General features: G+C 46.3%; 1 protein-coding gene across 5 annotated transcripts in view; it reads right to left on the reverse strand.

Annotated features, from left to right (window-relative positions):
- Positions 1–14,771, reverse strand: part of MEGF6 (multiple EGF like domains 6) — a 177,255-nt gene that overhangs the window by 146,371 nt on the left and 16,113 nt on the right. For all 5 annotated transcript variants that reach the window (XM_061600698.1, XM_061600697.1, XM_061600700.1 and 2 more), the window contains 2 exons: positions 13,958–14,092; positions 3,564–3,673 (listed from right to left, as the gene is read on the reverse strand). In XM_061600698.1, the coding sequence (XP_061456682.1) occupies positions 3,564–3,673; positions 13,958–14,061 (214 nt within the window). In that variant the 5' untranslated portion in view covers positions 14,062–14,092. The remainder of the gene's footprint in view (positions 1–3,563; positions 3,674–13,957; positions 14,093–14,771) is intronic.

Here is a 14,771-nt window from a genome sequence, read left to right on the forward strand (position 1 = left end):
TCACAGTGGCCAACCAGGTGCCCCAATGGGAAGCCGGCAAGCAGGACCCGAGGGCAACAGTAGCGCTCTCCCCACTTGCGATTCCCAGCATACAGCCTCTGGCAGTAAAGGGAGAACATAGCCAAGTTGGCTAGCAGCAACCAGAGCTTGAAAAAGTTACTTTTTTTAAACTACAACTCCCATCAGCCCCAGCCAGCATGGCCACTGGATTGGGCTGACGGAAGTTGTAGTTCAAAAAAAGTAACTTTTCCAAGCTCTGGTAGCAACTAATAGCCTGATCCCCCAAGAATTCATCTAATCCTCTTTTAAAGCCGTCCAAGTCGGTGGCCATCGCTGCTTCTTGTGGGAGCCAATTCCATCGCTTAATTAGGCACTGTGGCATGACGTACTGTCCGCCATCTTGAATCTTCTTTCCACCATCTTGAATCTTCCAACGCTGAGCTTCATCGAACGGCCTCGAGTTGCAATATGACGACAGAGGGGAAAAGAACCTCCGCCGATCCACTTTCTCCATAACCTTATTTATTTATTTATTTATTTATGTATTTATAACCTTGCCAGCGATTTCTCAGTCGACAGCTACACACAATTCAGTCCGGGGTTTGGCTCGCTGGAAAGGACCCACAATGGAAAGCCAGGGAAAGTCATTAAACTTTTACGGCCGCTCCCGTTTGCAGGCACAAACGTATCAACGTTCCTGACTGGGTTCCTCTTCCAAATTACACTCTCGTTCCTAAGCAGACACAGACCTGTTATTATTCCACACAGACTCTCTTCCTCTACAGGACTGGCGGTTTGAATGACAAGACGCTGCTCTAGGCGTCACTCCTTCCTATTCCTTCCTGAACAGAATTATTGCTGAACAGGAAAACCTTTACAACATCCTCCTCCACCCCCAGGAGTTCAGATAAGGCCATGATGCGTCCGTTGCAATTTCAGTTTTCAGCCAATTTTTTTTTTTTAACGGTTGTAGCCAGCTACGTTTTCCTTAGAGTGGACCCACTGAAATTAATGGACCCAAGTAAGTAATGGCCATCAATTTCAAAGGGTCTACTCTAAGTAAGGCTAGCATTGGATTCAACCCTTATTTTCCCCATCACCATCAGCCAAAAAGGATGGTTATCATCAATAACAATAAATAAGAGGTTATTCGCCCATACACTACCTCATGCCAAGACAGGCTTCTAAACGGCTTTGCAAAGTATAAAACCAGTTACACAAACATCAAAATATAAAACATCCGTAATTAAAATACACAATAAATAAAACAAACCCATTAAAAACGTCACATCAGTTGAAGCAGGATGAGAGATCAAGGATATGTGTAAGCAAGTCAGCTTTTGCCCGTTTGCCTTCACAAACCTAAAATCTTTGGGCAGGTCCACACCATGCATTTAAAGCACATCCAATGCACATTTAAAGCACATCACTCCTCCCCCCACCAAAGAATCCTGGGGACTGTGGTTTTTAAGGTTGCCGGGGATTTGTAGCTCTGTGAGGAGAAATCCACAGTTTCCAGAATTCTTTGGGGGAAGACATATGCGTTAATGTGCATGGGATGTGCTTTAACTATATCCCAGTTGGTATCTGTCTTCACTGTGAACTGATTTCATGTATGTTCTGTTGCTTTAAACCGTTTTTATATAATTGCTTTTTTAATTGGTTGTTTTTGGTATATGCAATTGTTTTCGCTATTTTTATATATGTAACTGTTTTTATATGTTATTATACAAATATATCAGGATACCTCGGGGGCCGCTAGAGCCCATTTATTTATTTTATATCCCTCTATTCCTCCCAGAAGGACCCCAGGGCACATCACGGAGGTCTTCGGGGGAGTTACTGCCAGTGTACGGTTTTATGTGCTGTTGTTGTTTCAAACTCTTTTTAGATACATTATTGTAGGGTTTAAAAAAAACATCATATACGCAACTGTATTTATTCGATTGTAAATTGCTTCAGGATGCCTCAGACAAAGGAATTCAGAAATGATATAAAATGGTAATAAAAACTGCACGCTATGGGAACAGAATGCTAGAGTGGCCTGATCCAGAAGGGATTCTCTAATGTTCTCATGAGTTACAACGGCTGGCACATTTGTTCACCCAATTAATCAACCAATAGACCGATTCCCAGTGTTCCACTTTTAGCCCAAGCTATTAGGGAAAAACTCCACAACACACAGCGCAAGCGGAGCATGAAGGCAAATTCATCAACTCCCAGCGGCTTGATCATTTCCACAAACATCCACTAACGTTCTGAAAAATCAGCAGAAAGGATGAGTGTTGACAACAGAGCAGAGTTTCATATCCTCCGTGCAGGTCCTTGATTTAAATAGGAACAGCTTTGGGCCAAGACGCCTTCCAATGATGTAAACCTAAAACTCCTTCCATGCTATAAAGAAGAATCAGCTAAGAGCAATGGAGAAGATGCAAAGCAAAGTAAAAAAAGATTGTGTCCCCCCCTTAGAAATATTTTCACTTGCTTTAATCTGGGCTTCTGGGGAACAAACCTCCTACTCTTGAGGTCATTTGTAGAAGTCAGATTCACCTGAAAGTAGGGATGTGCTAGCATTACACTCAATTCAGATTCGGTATCTAATTTTCCATTAATTTGCTTATTCTCTATTGTTGTAGATCAGATTTTTACGTAGCAATTTTCCACATTTTTGAATTTTTTTTAAATCCATCTCTAAAACATCAAGAATGACAATTTCAATATTTCCTTTTCAAAAAATATCAATATTGATATTTGCTTTAAAATTATAGATTTCCTTTAAAGTTACAGATACTTCCTTTAAAACAATCAATATAAATATCAATATTTTTGTGAGGAAAAAACAGATTGGCAAAAGCAGCAGCTAGGGGATAAAAAAGGAACTCAAATCGACACCAGCCTATTAGGTCAACGAAGTGCTTTCAAACTGGCACCGACCAACAGATCCCATCCCTACCTCCAAGTAGGGATGAGGAGATATTTGATTCCGTTCACATTTAAAGCCATATCTATCAACTTTGCACTTCCCAAAACAATATGGGAGCCGAAATACATCCATCCTTTGAAATTAGCACTTACAGGAATTTTGCAATGCAGTTCAACCAACCCTTCCAAAAAATGCATATATTACGGGAAAGCGTGCATAAAAATGAATATATGAGTGAAAACATACAAAATGCATTATATTAAGAGAAATTGCTTGCAAAGACGTGTACAATAGTAAAAAAACGGCATAGAAAATGTGTTTAGTGGGAGAAATTCGCACTAAAATGTTGAAGCCTTTGCAGGAGGATTTAAAAAACAAAATTCACAAATTGCTTCAGAAATGTAGAGGTGAGGGGGAAGGGTTGAGGGCAGACAGGTTGGTGGGGCAGCCCCTCACAAGCCCCAGTAAATCAGCTTCCATTGGCCTGTCCTTAAGTCTGTTGTAAGCCACCCTAGAGACCCTTTCCCGCAGGAAATGTGGCCTAAATCCTCAATATATGAACATTGGCATATGCAATTAAGCACTCACACCAAAACAATGGAGAACGAAGAACCTCTCAAGCCTACAAAAAGCCACTTACGATAAAGGCAGCCGGCATCCTCACCAAACTGAGACCACCCCGGACAGCATCGGTACACCGTCTGGTATTGCAGGCTATAAACCTGCCTGTTGTCCATGTAATACGCCGCCCTGAAAAAAGAAAACATTGAAACAAGCTGTGTAAGTTTAGAGCAGGGGAGCGAACGAAACAACAGATTACACAGGCATGTCTGAGAGGCACAGCCCTAATAATTGTCCGGACATAAAGAAAAAAGGAATCCAAAAGTGAAAGCTGCAACAGAATGTTGCCGTGTGCTGCGGTCCTGATAAAAATCAGGAGGAATTCAGCAGGAACACCTTAAGGCCACAAAATGCACCTTACGTTTAAAGCACTCTTATATCACCTTAACAGTCATGGCTTGCCACAAAGAAGGCTGGGGGCTGTAATTTGTAAGAGGTGCTGAGAGTTATTAGGAGACCCCTATTCCCTTCACAGAGCTACAATTGCCAGAGTGATTTAACAATCAACCCCTCTTCCCAGGGAACTCTGAAAACTGTAGCTCTGTGAGGTGCCCCCTAATAACTGTCAGCACCCTTAACGAACTACAGTTCCCAGGATTCTTTTCGGAAAACCATGACTGTTTCAAGTGGTATGATAGTGCTTGAAATGCCTGCGGGGTCTTGGGGAGTCTTAGACCCTTTACTTTTTTCAGAGCAGGGTCCCAACAGGGTCCCTATGTCTCCAGCATCCTACAAGCCAATCAGCATGAAAGGGAGCGTGTTAGCCACTGAGAAAAGTCTTCTAACATGCTTCCTTGTGCTTTCCTGCTGATTGGAGCCAATCCAAGTGAAAGGAGGCGAGTCACTCTCCTCTTGCATGCGTATCGGTTCCTAGGCATTAACAAGGATTCTCAACCCACAGCAAAAAAAGTGGGGAGTGGGCATTGCTGTGATTAACATGAAGGGACCCTGCACTTCTGAATTTGCCACTATGCTCCTGTGTAAATGTAAAGTGTAGATGCAGACTCAAAGCAAATAGAAAGCAATCAAACCAGTAAATGATGGAACAACACAGGAATCTACCTTGTACTGCATCAGACCAATGGTTCAAGTAGTTCAGTATTGTCTACACTGAAGGGCAGATTTCAGCCCAGTAGTTTCTTCCAGCCCTAACAGAGTCAGCTTTAATTGCACGACCTGTATTTCTGGGTATGTGATCGAGTCCCAGCCCAAAATAGCAACAGTCTAGAAATGCCCAAAGGTTTTTTTAAAAAAATATATATCTGGACAAATCCTGCTTCCTTCATGCTGTCTCTGCTCTTAATTCCCAAAGACATGCATAGATTAAATGGACAGGGCTGTTGAAGAATTGCAGAGCTTGCAGTTGGTTAATGTTGTCCCTCATTTCATTTTGATTAGTATATTAATTTCCGACATCACTGTATTCATAACCCCTGGAAACAAGAAACCCCAACAAAAACCACAACGTCATCCCGTAACAATTCAAAAGAAAACAGTTGGCCCAGAAATCTGTTTCACATACAATGCTGCAAAAGAACATTTTGCAAAAGAGAATCGTTAAATTATAAACAAGACGTTATAAAAAAAAAATGTAAATGTACTGGCCCTCAAGTCGATTCCGACTTATGGCAAACCTATGAATAGGGTTTTCATGAGGCTGAGAGGCAGTGACTGGCCCAAGGGCACCCAGTGAGCTTCATGGCTATGTGGGGATTCAAACCCTGGCCTCCCGGGTTGTAGTCTATCACTCTAACCACTACACCACACACTACACTCTGCAAAATGGAAATGGACTGCCTTCAAGTCGATCCTGACTTATGGCAACCCTATGAAAAGGGTTTTCATGGTAAGTGATATTCCGAGGTGGTTTACCATTGCCTCCCTCTGAGGCTGAGAGGCGGTGACTGGCCCAAGGGCACCCAGTGAGCTTCATGGCTGTGTGGGGATTCAAACCCTGGCCTCCCGGGTTGTAGTCTAGCACTCTAACCACTACACCACACACTACACTCTGCAAAATGGAAATGGACTGCCTTCAAGTCGATCCTGACTTATGGCAACCCTATGAAAAGGGTTTTCATGGTAAGTGATATTCCGAGGTGGTTTACCATTGCCTCCCTCTGAGGCTGAGAGGCGGTGACTGGCCCAAGGGCACCCAGTGAGCTTCATGGCTGAGAGGGGATTCGAACCCTGGTCTCCCAGGTCGTAGTCCAGCACCTTAACCACTACACGAAAGCAGTATGCCGGAGAAATAAATATGAAGTTCTAGATTTTTCTGAGCTATTATCAAGCTTGGTAGAATCAGCGATCTCCAATATCATCTGTTACAAACCACCCTGTTCAGATCTTGTAAGTTCAGGTCTGTGGCCAATGGCTCTACTCTCAGTAGCACTTAGCTGGGTACAACCCAAATATAATATTGTTTGTGTGTAAACCGAGCTTCGGCTATGGGGTGGCATATAAATGCAATAAATAAAAAAAAAATAATATGAGGAAGTTGGGGCAGTGAGAGAGCAAAAGAGTAAAAGCATTTGTGATGGTATCCAAGCAACGACACAACAGAGGAACTGGGAAGAAAAACTGTGGCTTCCGTTTTTAAAGAGGGGGAGAGAGCATCACCGCCATCTTGGAAACGGGCAAAAGGAAGATCTTCTCCTGTGCACAAAGAAAATATCAATGCCTTCAAGTCGATCCCGACTTATGGCGACCCTCTGAAGAGGGTTTTCATGAGGCTGAGAGGCAGTGACTGGCCCAAGGTCACCCAGTGGGCTTCGTGGCTGTGTGGGGATTCAAACCCTAGTCTCCCAGGTCGTAGTCCAGCACCTTAACCACTACACCACACTGGTACACATGGTTCTCATATTACCTCCATGGCCCCTCAAACATCCTAAACATGGATTGGGGTGGGTGGCAAGGGAAAACAGAGCCTATAGGAACCCTCTATGTGCAAGCAGTGGGGGTACTTGCAAAAATATTATTATATTATGAATGGAAAAGGCCAGCCTGAACCCTTGCCACTTGCTTCTTTCAACTGCTAGCCTTGCCAGTCTTTCCCCCTGCTGTGCCAACCTGGTGGGGTTGGTTCTCTTTAGTCCTCACTTATTCTCCCCAACCCCACACTGCCAAGAGGTCATCCTCTCTTCGCCTTAATCCTCAGCCCCTAGTTTTACTTACAGCCACCAAAATGGTGATTATTATCACCCCTCTGTTCCTACAATACTTTTTTTTAATTCCTGCTCTGTCCCAAAGTCTGGTCTCAGTGGGGTCATCCTGAAAAAAAGGACTGCCTTCAAATCGATTCCGACTTATGGCGACCCTATGAAAAGGGTTTTCATGGCAAGCGGTATTCAGAGGAGGTTTCCCATTGCCTCCCTCTGAGGCGGAGAGGCAGTGACTGGCCCAAGGTCACCCAGTGGGCTTCGTGGCTGTGTGGGGATTCGAACCCTGGTCTCCCAGGACGTAGTCCAGTACCTTAACCACTATGCCACACTGGTTCTCAAGTAATGGGCACAAAAATGAATTATACTAGGGTTACGTGTGGATAAGAATGGATACATTGGTGAAAATAAAATGAAAATGCATATAAGGCAAAATTGCATACAAACGTGTGTAAGAAAAACTAACTAGAATGCTGATGAAATTTGATGAGGACTTCTTTTAAAAAATCACAAATTGATGTTGAAATGTCAAAACTGAAGGCTGGAATAATTAGAAACTAAAACTGACAGCTGCCGCCATCTGTACCCGAGAGTAAGCCCCAAAGAATTCAATAGGCTTTACCTCTGAGCAGACATGGTTAGGGTTACGGTGTAAACCACTTAAAAGATCGTAACCCTACAAAGTGATACAGATATAATTTAGTTTCACACCATTGCACAATATCTCCAGCCCCTCTCCAAAGAAGACGAGAGAAGGAATTTGGACTGCAGAAAAACACAAAAATAGTTTACCCGTTTAAGCCAAGCAGTTAAAGCATGGCGAAAACAATCAGGGTCCAGATGTGTCTGCGAAAGAAATACCCAGACATTAGACAGCAAAACAGCTCACAAATTGGCAAAGGCCCATCTGGATTGCAAGCTGCCAAAACTCTCCCGCTCCGTCGCGCTCCACTCTAGGCTCAAAACGTATATTGCTTTCCAACTTGCCAGCTTTTTAAAATGTGCAAGTTAAATATAGGTGATAGAGAGCAGATGCCCAAGATGGAGAACACGCCGAGGGAAAATGAATGAAAAGACATTGTTGCGTTCTTTCCACAGGTACAGTTGACATCAAGAGGGAAGCGCAGACGTTTTAGAACCAAGAGAAACAGTTTAGGCTGCCTTGTTGAGCGACAAGGAACTTCTTCAAAAGTTACTTATGTAAAGGGAGGTAGAGGAACCTAAGCAGCGGTTAGGCCTGGATTAGGCCCATCTAGGGCAGCATCCTGTTCTCACAGTGGCCCCCCACATGCCCCAGTGGGAACCCCAAAGGAAACAGGATCCAAGTAGAACAGCATTTTTCACCACTTGCAATTCCCAGCACAGACTCCGGCAGTGGAAGTAAAACAGTCATCATGGCCAGCAGTCATTGATAGCCTTATCAATGTGTTAGATGGCCCAATGTTCTGACCTCGTAAAAGGCAGCTTCGCATGTCCAGGACAACATTGAGAAAAGCCCTGCTGGATCAGGCCAAAAGGCCGTCTAGTCCAGCATCCTGTTCTCACTGGGGCCAGCTAGATGCCCATCAGGGCCGGCGCCAGAGGGCGGCCAGGTCGGGCTATGACTGAAGGCCCTGGGTCCCAAGAGGCCCCTCCTTAGGGTGGGTGGGCAGCACTCCCTTCCATGATCCGCAGCAGCGTCGGCTCCCGACCCTGCCACAGATCGCGAGAGGGAGCTCCCAGGCATCCCCCCTACTGCCGCGCAGGCCCTTGACACCCGCCTACCTCTCCCTTGACATGAATGCTGCTTGCCCTGCAAGTGCAAGCTTGCCATCAACCAAGATGGCAGCCGAGGTTTCCCTAAGGGGCTGATGCCCCTGCTGCCCTCTTGGTTGATGGCAGGGATGTGCGCACATCAGCCCCTTAGGGAAGCCTCAGCCACCATCTTCACTGATGACAGGCATGCGTGCACAGCACAGGCAGCATTTACCAAGGGAAAGGTAGGTAGGTGGGTAGGTAGGTAGGGCGTACGTGCATGCGGGTGCCAGGGCAAGGGGCAGGCTGGTGTCCAAGGGCCCCGGCATGCCTGGTGCCGACCCTGATGCCCATTATGGGAAGCCTGCATGCAGGAACAGAATGCAACAGCAAGCTCCCTAGGAATGGGATCCGTTGGCCAGTACCAGTTGGAAAGCATTCCATCGACCTAACAGGCCAATATCAATTTGAGCTCATCAGCTAGCCGCTGCTTGCAAAAAACGTGTACGTGAGCCAAAACCACCTGCAAAAATTTGCTTATTAGGAAGAAGTCACCCTAAAATGCTGGAGGATTAAAAAAAAATCACAGATTGCTGCAGAAATGTGGAAATGAGAGGAATGAAACTGACCAATCTTTCCATCCCTAGTGTGTGGTCAACGTGCTTCTGCAATGGGCTCACTGCTCTGATTATGCGCATCCAGAGGCAGCCGGAGGATGCCTCATGGGGGGGAGTTCAAGTGCATCCCCTCCCCAATTCTGAGGTGGCATGTAGTGCCATGCTGGTCTCAGGGTAGGCCTTTCGGGCAGAAAGGTTCCCAAAGGCAGAATGGCTGGCTCACCATATTTAAAGTGAGTGAAGTAATATCTATGACCAGCAAATGAGTGGTGACCCCTATAAACCTCTTAAGCCCTGAGTCTAAAGCCTTTCTCAGCCCAAGGGCTACACTCCCTTCCAGAGGGCCAGCCCAGTGCAGCCGGAGCCAGAGGCAAAAGCTGGCGGAGCAGCAAATCTTAATTTACTCACACATCCCTCTCTATCCTCCATCCAGGCATGCAGCAAGCATGATCCGAGTTCAAGGGCACATTCCAGCAAGCATACAAAGCAGGGCCAGGAGGAGGCACTGCCCCATAGGTGGGACCCCAGGGGCCAGATAAAGTAGCCTGGGGGGCTGCATTTGGCCGCTTGGCCTGCGGCTTCCTGATCCCTGGTCTAAAGTTACTTAGTAGCATTACCGCTGGCAGGCCAAAGCAGTGACGATGGCACTTGTTCCCTTCCAGAAGGAAAATATCGCATAACGTGCCATTATTTCCCTAACTGCCAATGTGGCACATGGCCTCTTGCTTGCCACCTTGCAACCCTGGCCTGGGCCGTGCCCGTGGCAAAGTGCCTTGTGATGTTCCTATATTAATGTATATATGGTAAGTGTCGGTTGTTTAGAAGATACATGGTAAGTAGAGTGAAAGAGGAGGGGGAGTGAATGGGCAGTAGAATGCTAGATGATTGGCTGAGTGTTTAAAATGGCTGAACGTATAAAAGGAAGAGTGAGAGTGGAATCTGAGGGGAAAAGAGAAAGAGTGGGTTGTTTGGTGGGGTTGAGAGAGTGGTTTGCCAGGAGAGGGAAAGAGAAGGAGGGGGGTGGAGTTCGGATTAGTATTGAGTAAAACCATATACTTATGTGCCTTAAGAAGAAATCTTGTTAATCTTGTTAGCTTTGTTATCTGTAATAAATACTTAATTTGGTTTACCAAAGGCCTGATCCTTGGCTGGGGTTTCACAGACCAGAAGGGAGGGTAAGGTAATGACCAAGGCTGAAGGGGAACTGTAACAAATGGTGGCAGCGGTGAAGAGAATAACAATACCAGTATTCAGAGTCTCTGGGAATACTAGTATCGGGACGTGACTGGTGGTTGCCTAGCAGGGGGATCTGTTGAGATCTGTGCTAGAGCGGGGAGAGAAACCATAAGAGAGAGCGGTCCGGACTGGTGGAGTCCCTGGTGGTGCCTAGTGACAGGCAGTAACCACGAGCAGGTAGGAACCTGACAGGGAGAGCCAGGGAAGGACGCCTCACATGCCTCTCGCGCCCAACGTTTGTCACACAACTTTAAAAGGTGCACCCAGAGAACAAGCAGGACAGATGCAGTGCCTCCCTGGTCCCATCAAGGAAATCCGCAACGTTGCAGCCAAGCTCCCGATACATCTGCTTCCACAGGCCAGCCGCTGGCCAGTTGAAACGGCTCCAGAAGCCGACACAGAGGCCAGGAAACACACTTTGCACGACACAAAGGAGAGGTGGAAGTGTCAGGTCTCCAGGATTTACAGCCGGGCCACAACCATTGACTGCTCAACTGGCAGCTTGGCCAACTCAACTTTTAGGTTGATTAACGTGGGCTGGGGTGGTTGCAAGTGACAATCATACTTGTTAGTTAATGACGCTCAAGCTTGTTTATCGATGTTTTCAAAAGCTAATGAGCTCCCAAGGATTATCAATAATCTGGCTTCAACCATTGACAGTCTTAACTGGTAGATCAGCCTGCTCCTATTTTAGGTTGATTCACATGACGGCCGCAAGCAAGAGGCAAGCTTCTTGCTTATTGTTTTTAAAAAGCTATTTTTTGAAGCCATGATAAAGAAATTAAAGATTTTCACCAACGGGGGTAGCTTTTGTTTATTAAATTGAGGATGAACTGGAGATGCTACGTATATTGAGCTATGCCAAGAGGAACACGAAGGCCCACCTGCCACTTTGAACAGTCCTGGCTTCCCCCAAAGAATCCTGGGAACTGTAGGTTGTGAAGGGTGCTGGGAATTGTTCGAGGAGACCCCCTAGTGCAGTGGTTTTTAACCTTTTCCACCGCCAGCACCCCTTGGATTTCCAAAATATGCTCTCGCACCCCCTGAAAAAATACCGTTCATTTTTTATTTTTATTTTAATGTGTGTTTTAGCCTAGCTTAGCTAAGATAAATGACAGCTTTCCAAAATCTTTGGTTCGGCCTCGCACCCCTAGAAAAAGTGTCATGCACCCCAGGTTAAGAACCACTGGTAGTGCCCCTCACAGAGCTAGAAATTACAGAGTTCCCTGGGAATTGGTTTTGTTAAACCGCTCTGGAAATTGTAGCTCTGAGAGGGGAGCAGGGGGTCTCCTAACAACTCTCAGCAACCCTCGCAAACTACAGTTCCCAGGATTCTTGACTGTTTAAAGTGATATGATACAGCGTGAAATGCATAGCGCAGATGGAGCCTTATTTAACTATCGTTTATATACTGTTAACATCCTTTAATTAAAATAACCAAAGCAACTTAACAATAAAAAGAAAAGCCTCCCGACGTTCAGCTGAAGTCTAGCACAACTCAAGCCCATTAGAAATACAGGAAGCTGCTTCATATCAAGTCAGATCGCCAGTCCATTTGCTCAGTATTGCCAACACTGACCGGCAGTTGTGCTCCAAGATTTCAGGCAGGGGTCTCTCCCAACGCTAAGTAGAAATGCCTTTTTGTACTTTTTGTGTACAAAGCCCTACTGCTGAATCACAGCCCTTTGCTACCGTGAGTCAGAGCCCTGCTCCATTCAGCTCAGTACTGCCTGCACATGCTGGCAGCAGCACTCCTGGGTTTCAAACCGAAGTCTCAGCCAGTTCTACTGGAAGATGCCGAGATTCTCCAAAAGGCTTCTGGGAGGGGGCAAAAGTGGCCAGAGAAGGTCTCCAAAACTAGAAAGGGGAGGGTATCTGGGCTCAGTTCCAATCTCATCCACACAAACACAATTAAAATGTCAATGGCAGAACCTCCTGGGGGCAAGACTCTGCCTATCTGCGTATGCAACTCTTGCAAAACAACATGAGAAACTGACATATGACTGACATGATAGTATAACCTGAAATTTCATACCACTTTATTTGGTGGCCGTGCTTGGATTTGACAGTAAGCGCGCGCAGACACACACCAACTTTCGTGCCAAAAACACACACATTTCTCAGTCAGGAAAAGGGCAGCTAGAATCTAACAGAAATGTTTAAAAGCGATTGTGTTTATATTTCCGGATTTACAATGTTAAAAAGGAGGGGGCGGGGGGAGAGGAAGAGGTGCATTGCATGAGAGAGACGTGGACATTTGCAAAACGGAGCCGTCCAAGCCTTTTGAAGTCTTGCAACGGCAAAGGCCCCTCACATTTCAAAGCTCTCTCCACCAGACAAAGACACAGACTTTTGAGACCATTTTTTTTTTAAAAATCAAGAACTCTAGCTCACTGCCTTCTCTTACCGGTGGACAGATGTCCATCAGCAAGGTAATTGCTGACAATTACAGGCTGCAAGGGATTCCATAAATACAAGGGTGGACTTTTTAAAAATCTCTACCAGCCAATATTTCTTCCACGGACACAACGGTGTATCCACCATTAGTCACAGTAGAATCATAGAATAGTACTATTAGAAGGGGTCTATAAGTTGGATTCCTGCACTAAGCAGGGGGTTGGACTCAATGACCTTATAGGCCCCTTCCAGTTCTACTAATCTATGATCCTAAGGCCATCAAGTCCAACCTCTTCTCAATGCAGGAATCCAACTTAAAGCATCCCCAACAGATGGCTGTCCAGCTGCCTCTTGAAGGCTGCCAGGGTCGGAGAGCCCACCACCTCCCTAGGTCATTGGTTCCATGGTTGTAGCGCTCTAACAGTTAGGAAGTTTTTTCTGACGTTCAGCCGAAATCTGGCTTCCTGTAACTTGAGCCCATTATTCCACGCCCTGCACTCTGGGATGATTGAGAACAGTAGATCCATTAGGCGGTATCCAACTAACTCTTTCCATCAGTGCAAGGTTTTACGTTTGTGCAACAGAACACTTCCCCCTAAATCTGTTCTGGGGGACCCCAACCTTCCAGAGCAGATTTGGGGATGGCGTAGGGAGAAGAGGGGGGAATCCTGAACAAGCTTACCTAGCGTTACATTGGGTCTAACCCATTCAGATGAATGACTATGCCTAAAGAAGCCCCGCCTTTATCAAGGGTGAAGCCTCTGACCTCTGGCTGAACCACCTCTTTTCATTTTGATTGGCTCCGATCAGCATACAAGGGCAAGGACTCTCCTCAGTGGCTAACACGCTCCCTTTTCATGCTGATTGGCTTGTACATAGGACCTGGCTGGGACCCTGCTCCCAAAAATGTCTACAACCCCAAATGGATTCCACCCCTGGATCCAAGACTGGTCATAACCGGTTGAAATAAATAGTCCATTAACTTCAGTGGGCTTACTCTGAGCAGAACCTAGGTGGATACAAGCCCACCCAAGTCCTACTCAGAGTAGACTCATTGAAACTAACAGACCCATGTTCATCATGTCCATTCACTTCAATGGATCTACCCCCAAATGTGAGTAATACTGGACACAGCTTGTCATGTTCAATGGGGGGGTGGGGGTGGGAAGGGTTAGTTAACTCCCCTCTGTCAAGTTTTCAAGCCGGAGGCAGCTTCTGAATCGAAAAGAGCCACATAACCAAAGTGAGGAAGCCAGCCCTGCCACAACACGCACCTGCGTTCGTAGCCCACGCACCACGGATGCCCTCGACAGCTTGGGTTCCACACTTTAACCAACCGGGAAAAGGACCGGACGTGGGGCTGTCGGCGGCCGACCATCGTGAGTTCTCGCTCGGCGCAAACATTCGGCCTAGAGGTAAAAAGGAAAGAGGGTATTTTGTTGCACAGCTGGACAACAGGAGTGGGGAACTTTAGGGGCAGGGGCCAAATGCGGCCCTCCAGGCCAGTCTGTCTGGCCCCCGGGACTCTCCCCAGACCACACAGCCCTAAATCACAGCCCTCACTGACCACGCTTTGCACCCTTCCTTGAGTGTTTTTGCCTGGGCAGAAGATGTCCTTGAACTTGGCTCAAGCATTTGCCTGGATGGAAGACAGAGGGTGCACGAGTGTGCTTAGAAACCAGCCCAACGTTCAAAATGTAATTATTTCCTCCGCCCACCACTGCCACGTGGCCCTCAGAAAGCTGCCCAGAAGGGAATGCGGCTCTCAGGTTGGGGGGGGGGAAAGACTCCCCGCCCTGGCTCTAGCGACTACAGCACAGCACCAGCATCTCAGCCACTTCGGGGCGAGAAAACATCCTGAGCTAGGAATGGGTGAGAATTTCAATTCAGTTCGCATTTCCAGCAGAGTTTATCAAATTTGCGATTTCTGAAACAACGTGAGGACCGAAACATGGTCATCCTTCGAAATGCGCATTGATTAGAATTTCGGGAAGCAGTTCGCCAAATAAACAACATTTACAAAAATGCATATACAGTATACGGGGAATGTGTGGATAAAAATGAATACATGAGTGAAAATAACCGGCA

Source organism: Rhineura floridana, chromosome 18 (assembly GCF_030035675.1).
Source record: "Rhineura floridana isolate rRhiFlo1 chromosome 18, rRhiFlo1.hap2, whole genome shotgun sequence".
Taxonomy (NCBI): Eukaryota; Metazoa; Chordata; class Lepidosauria; order Squamata; family Rhineuridae; genus Rhineura; species Rhineura floridana.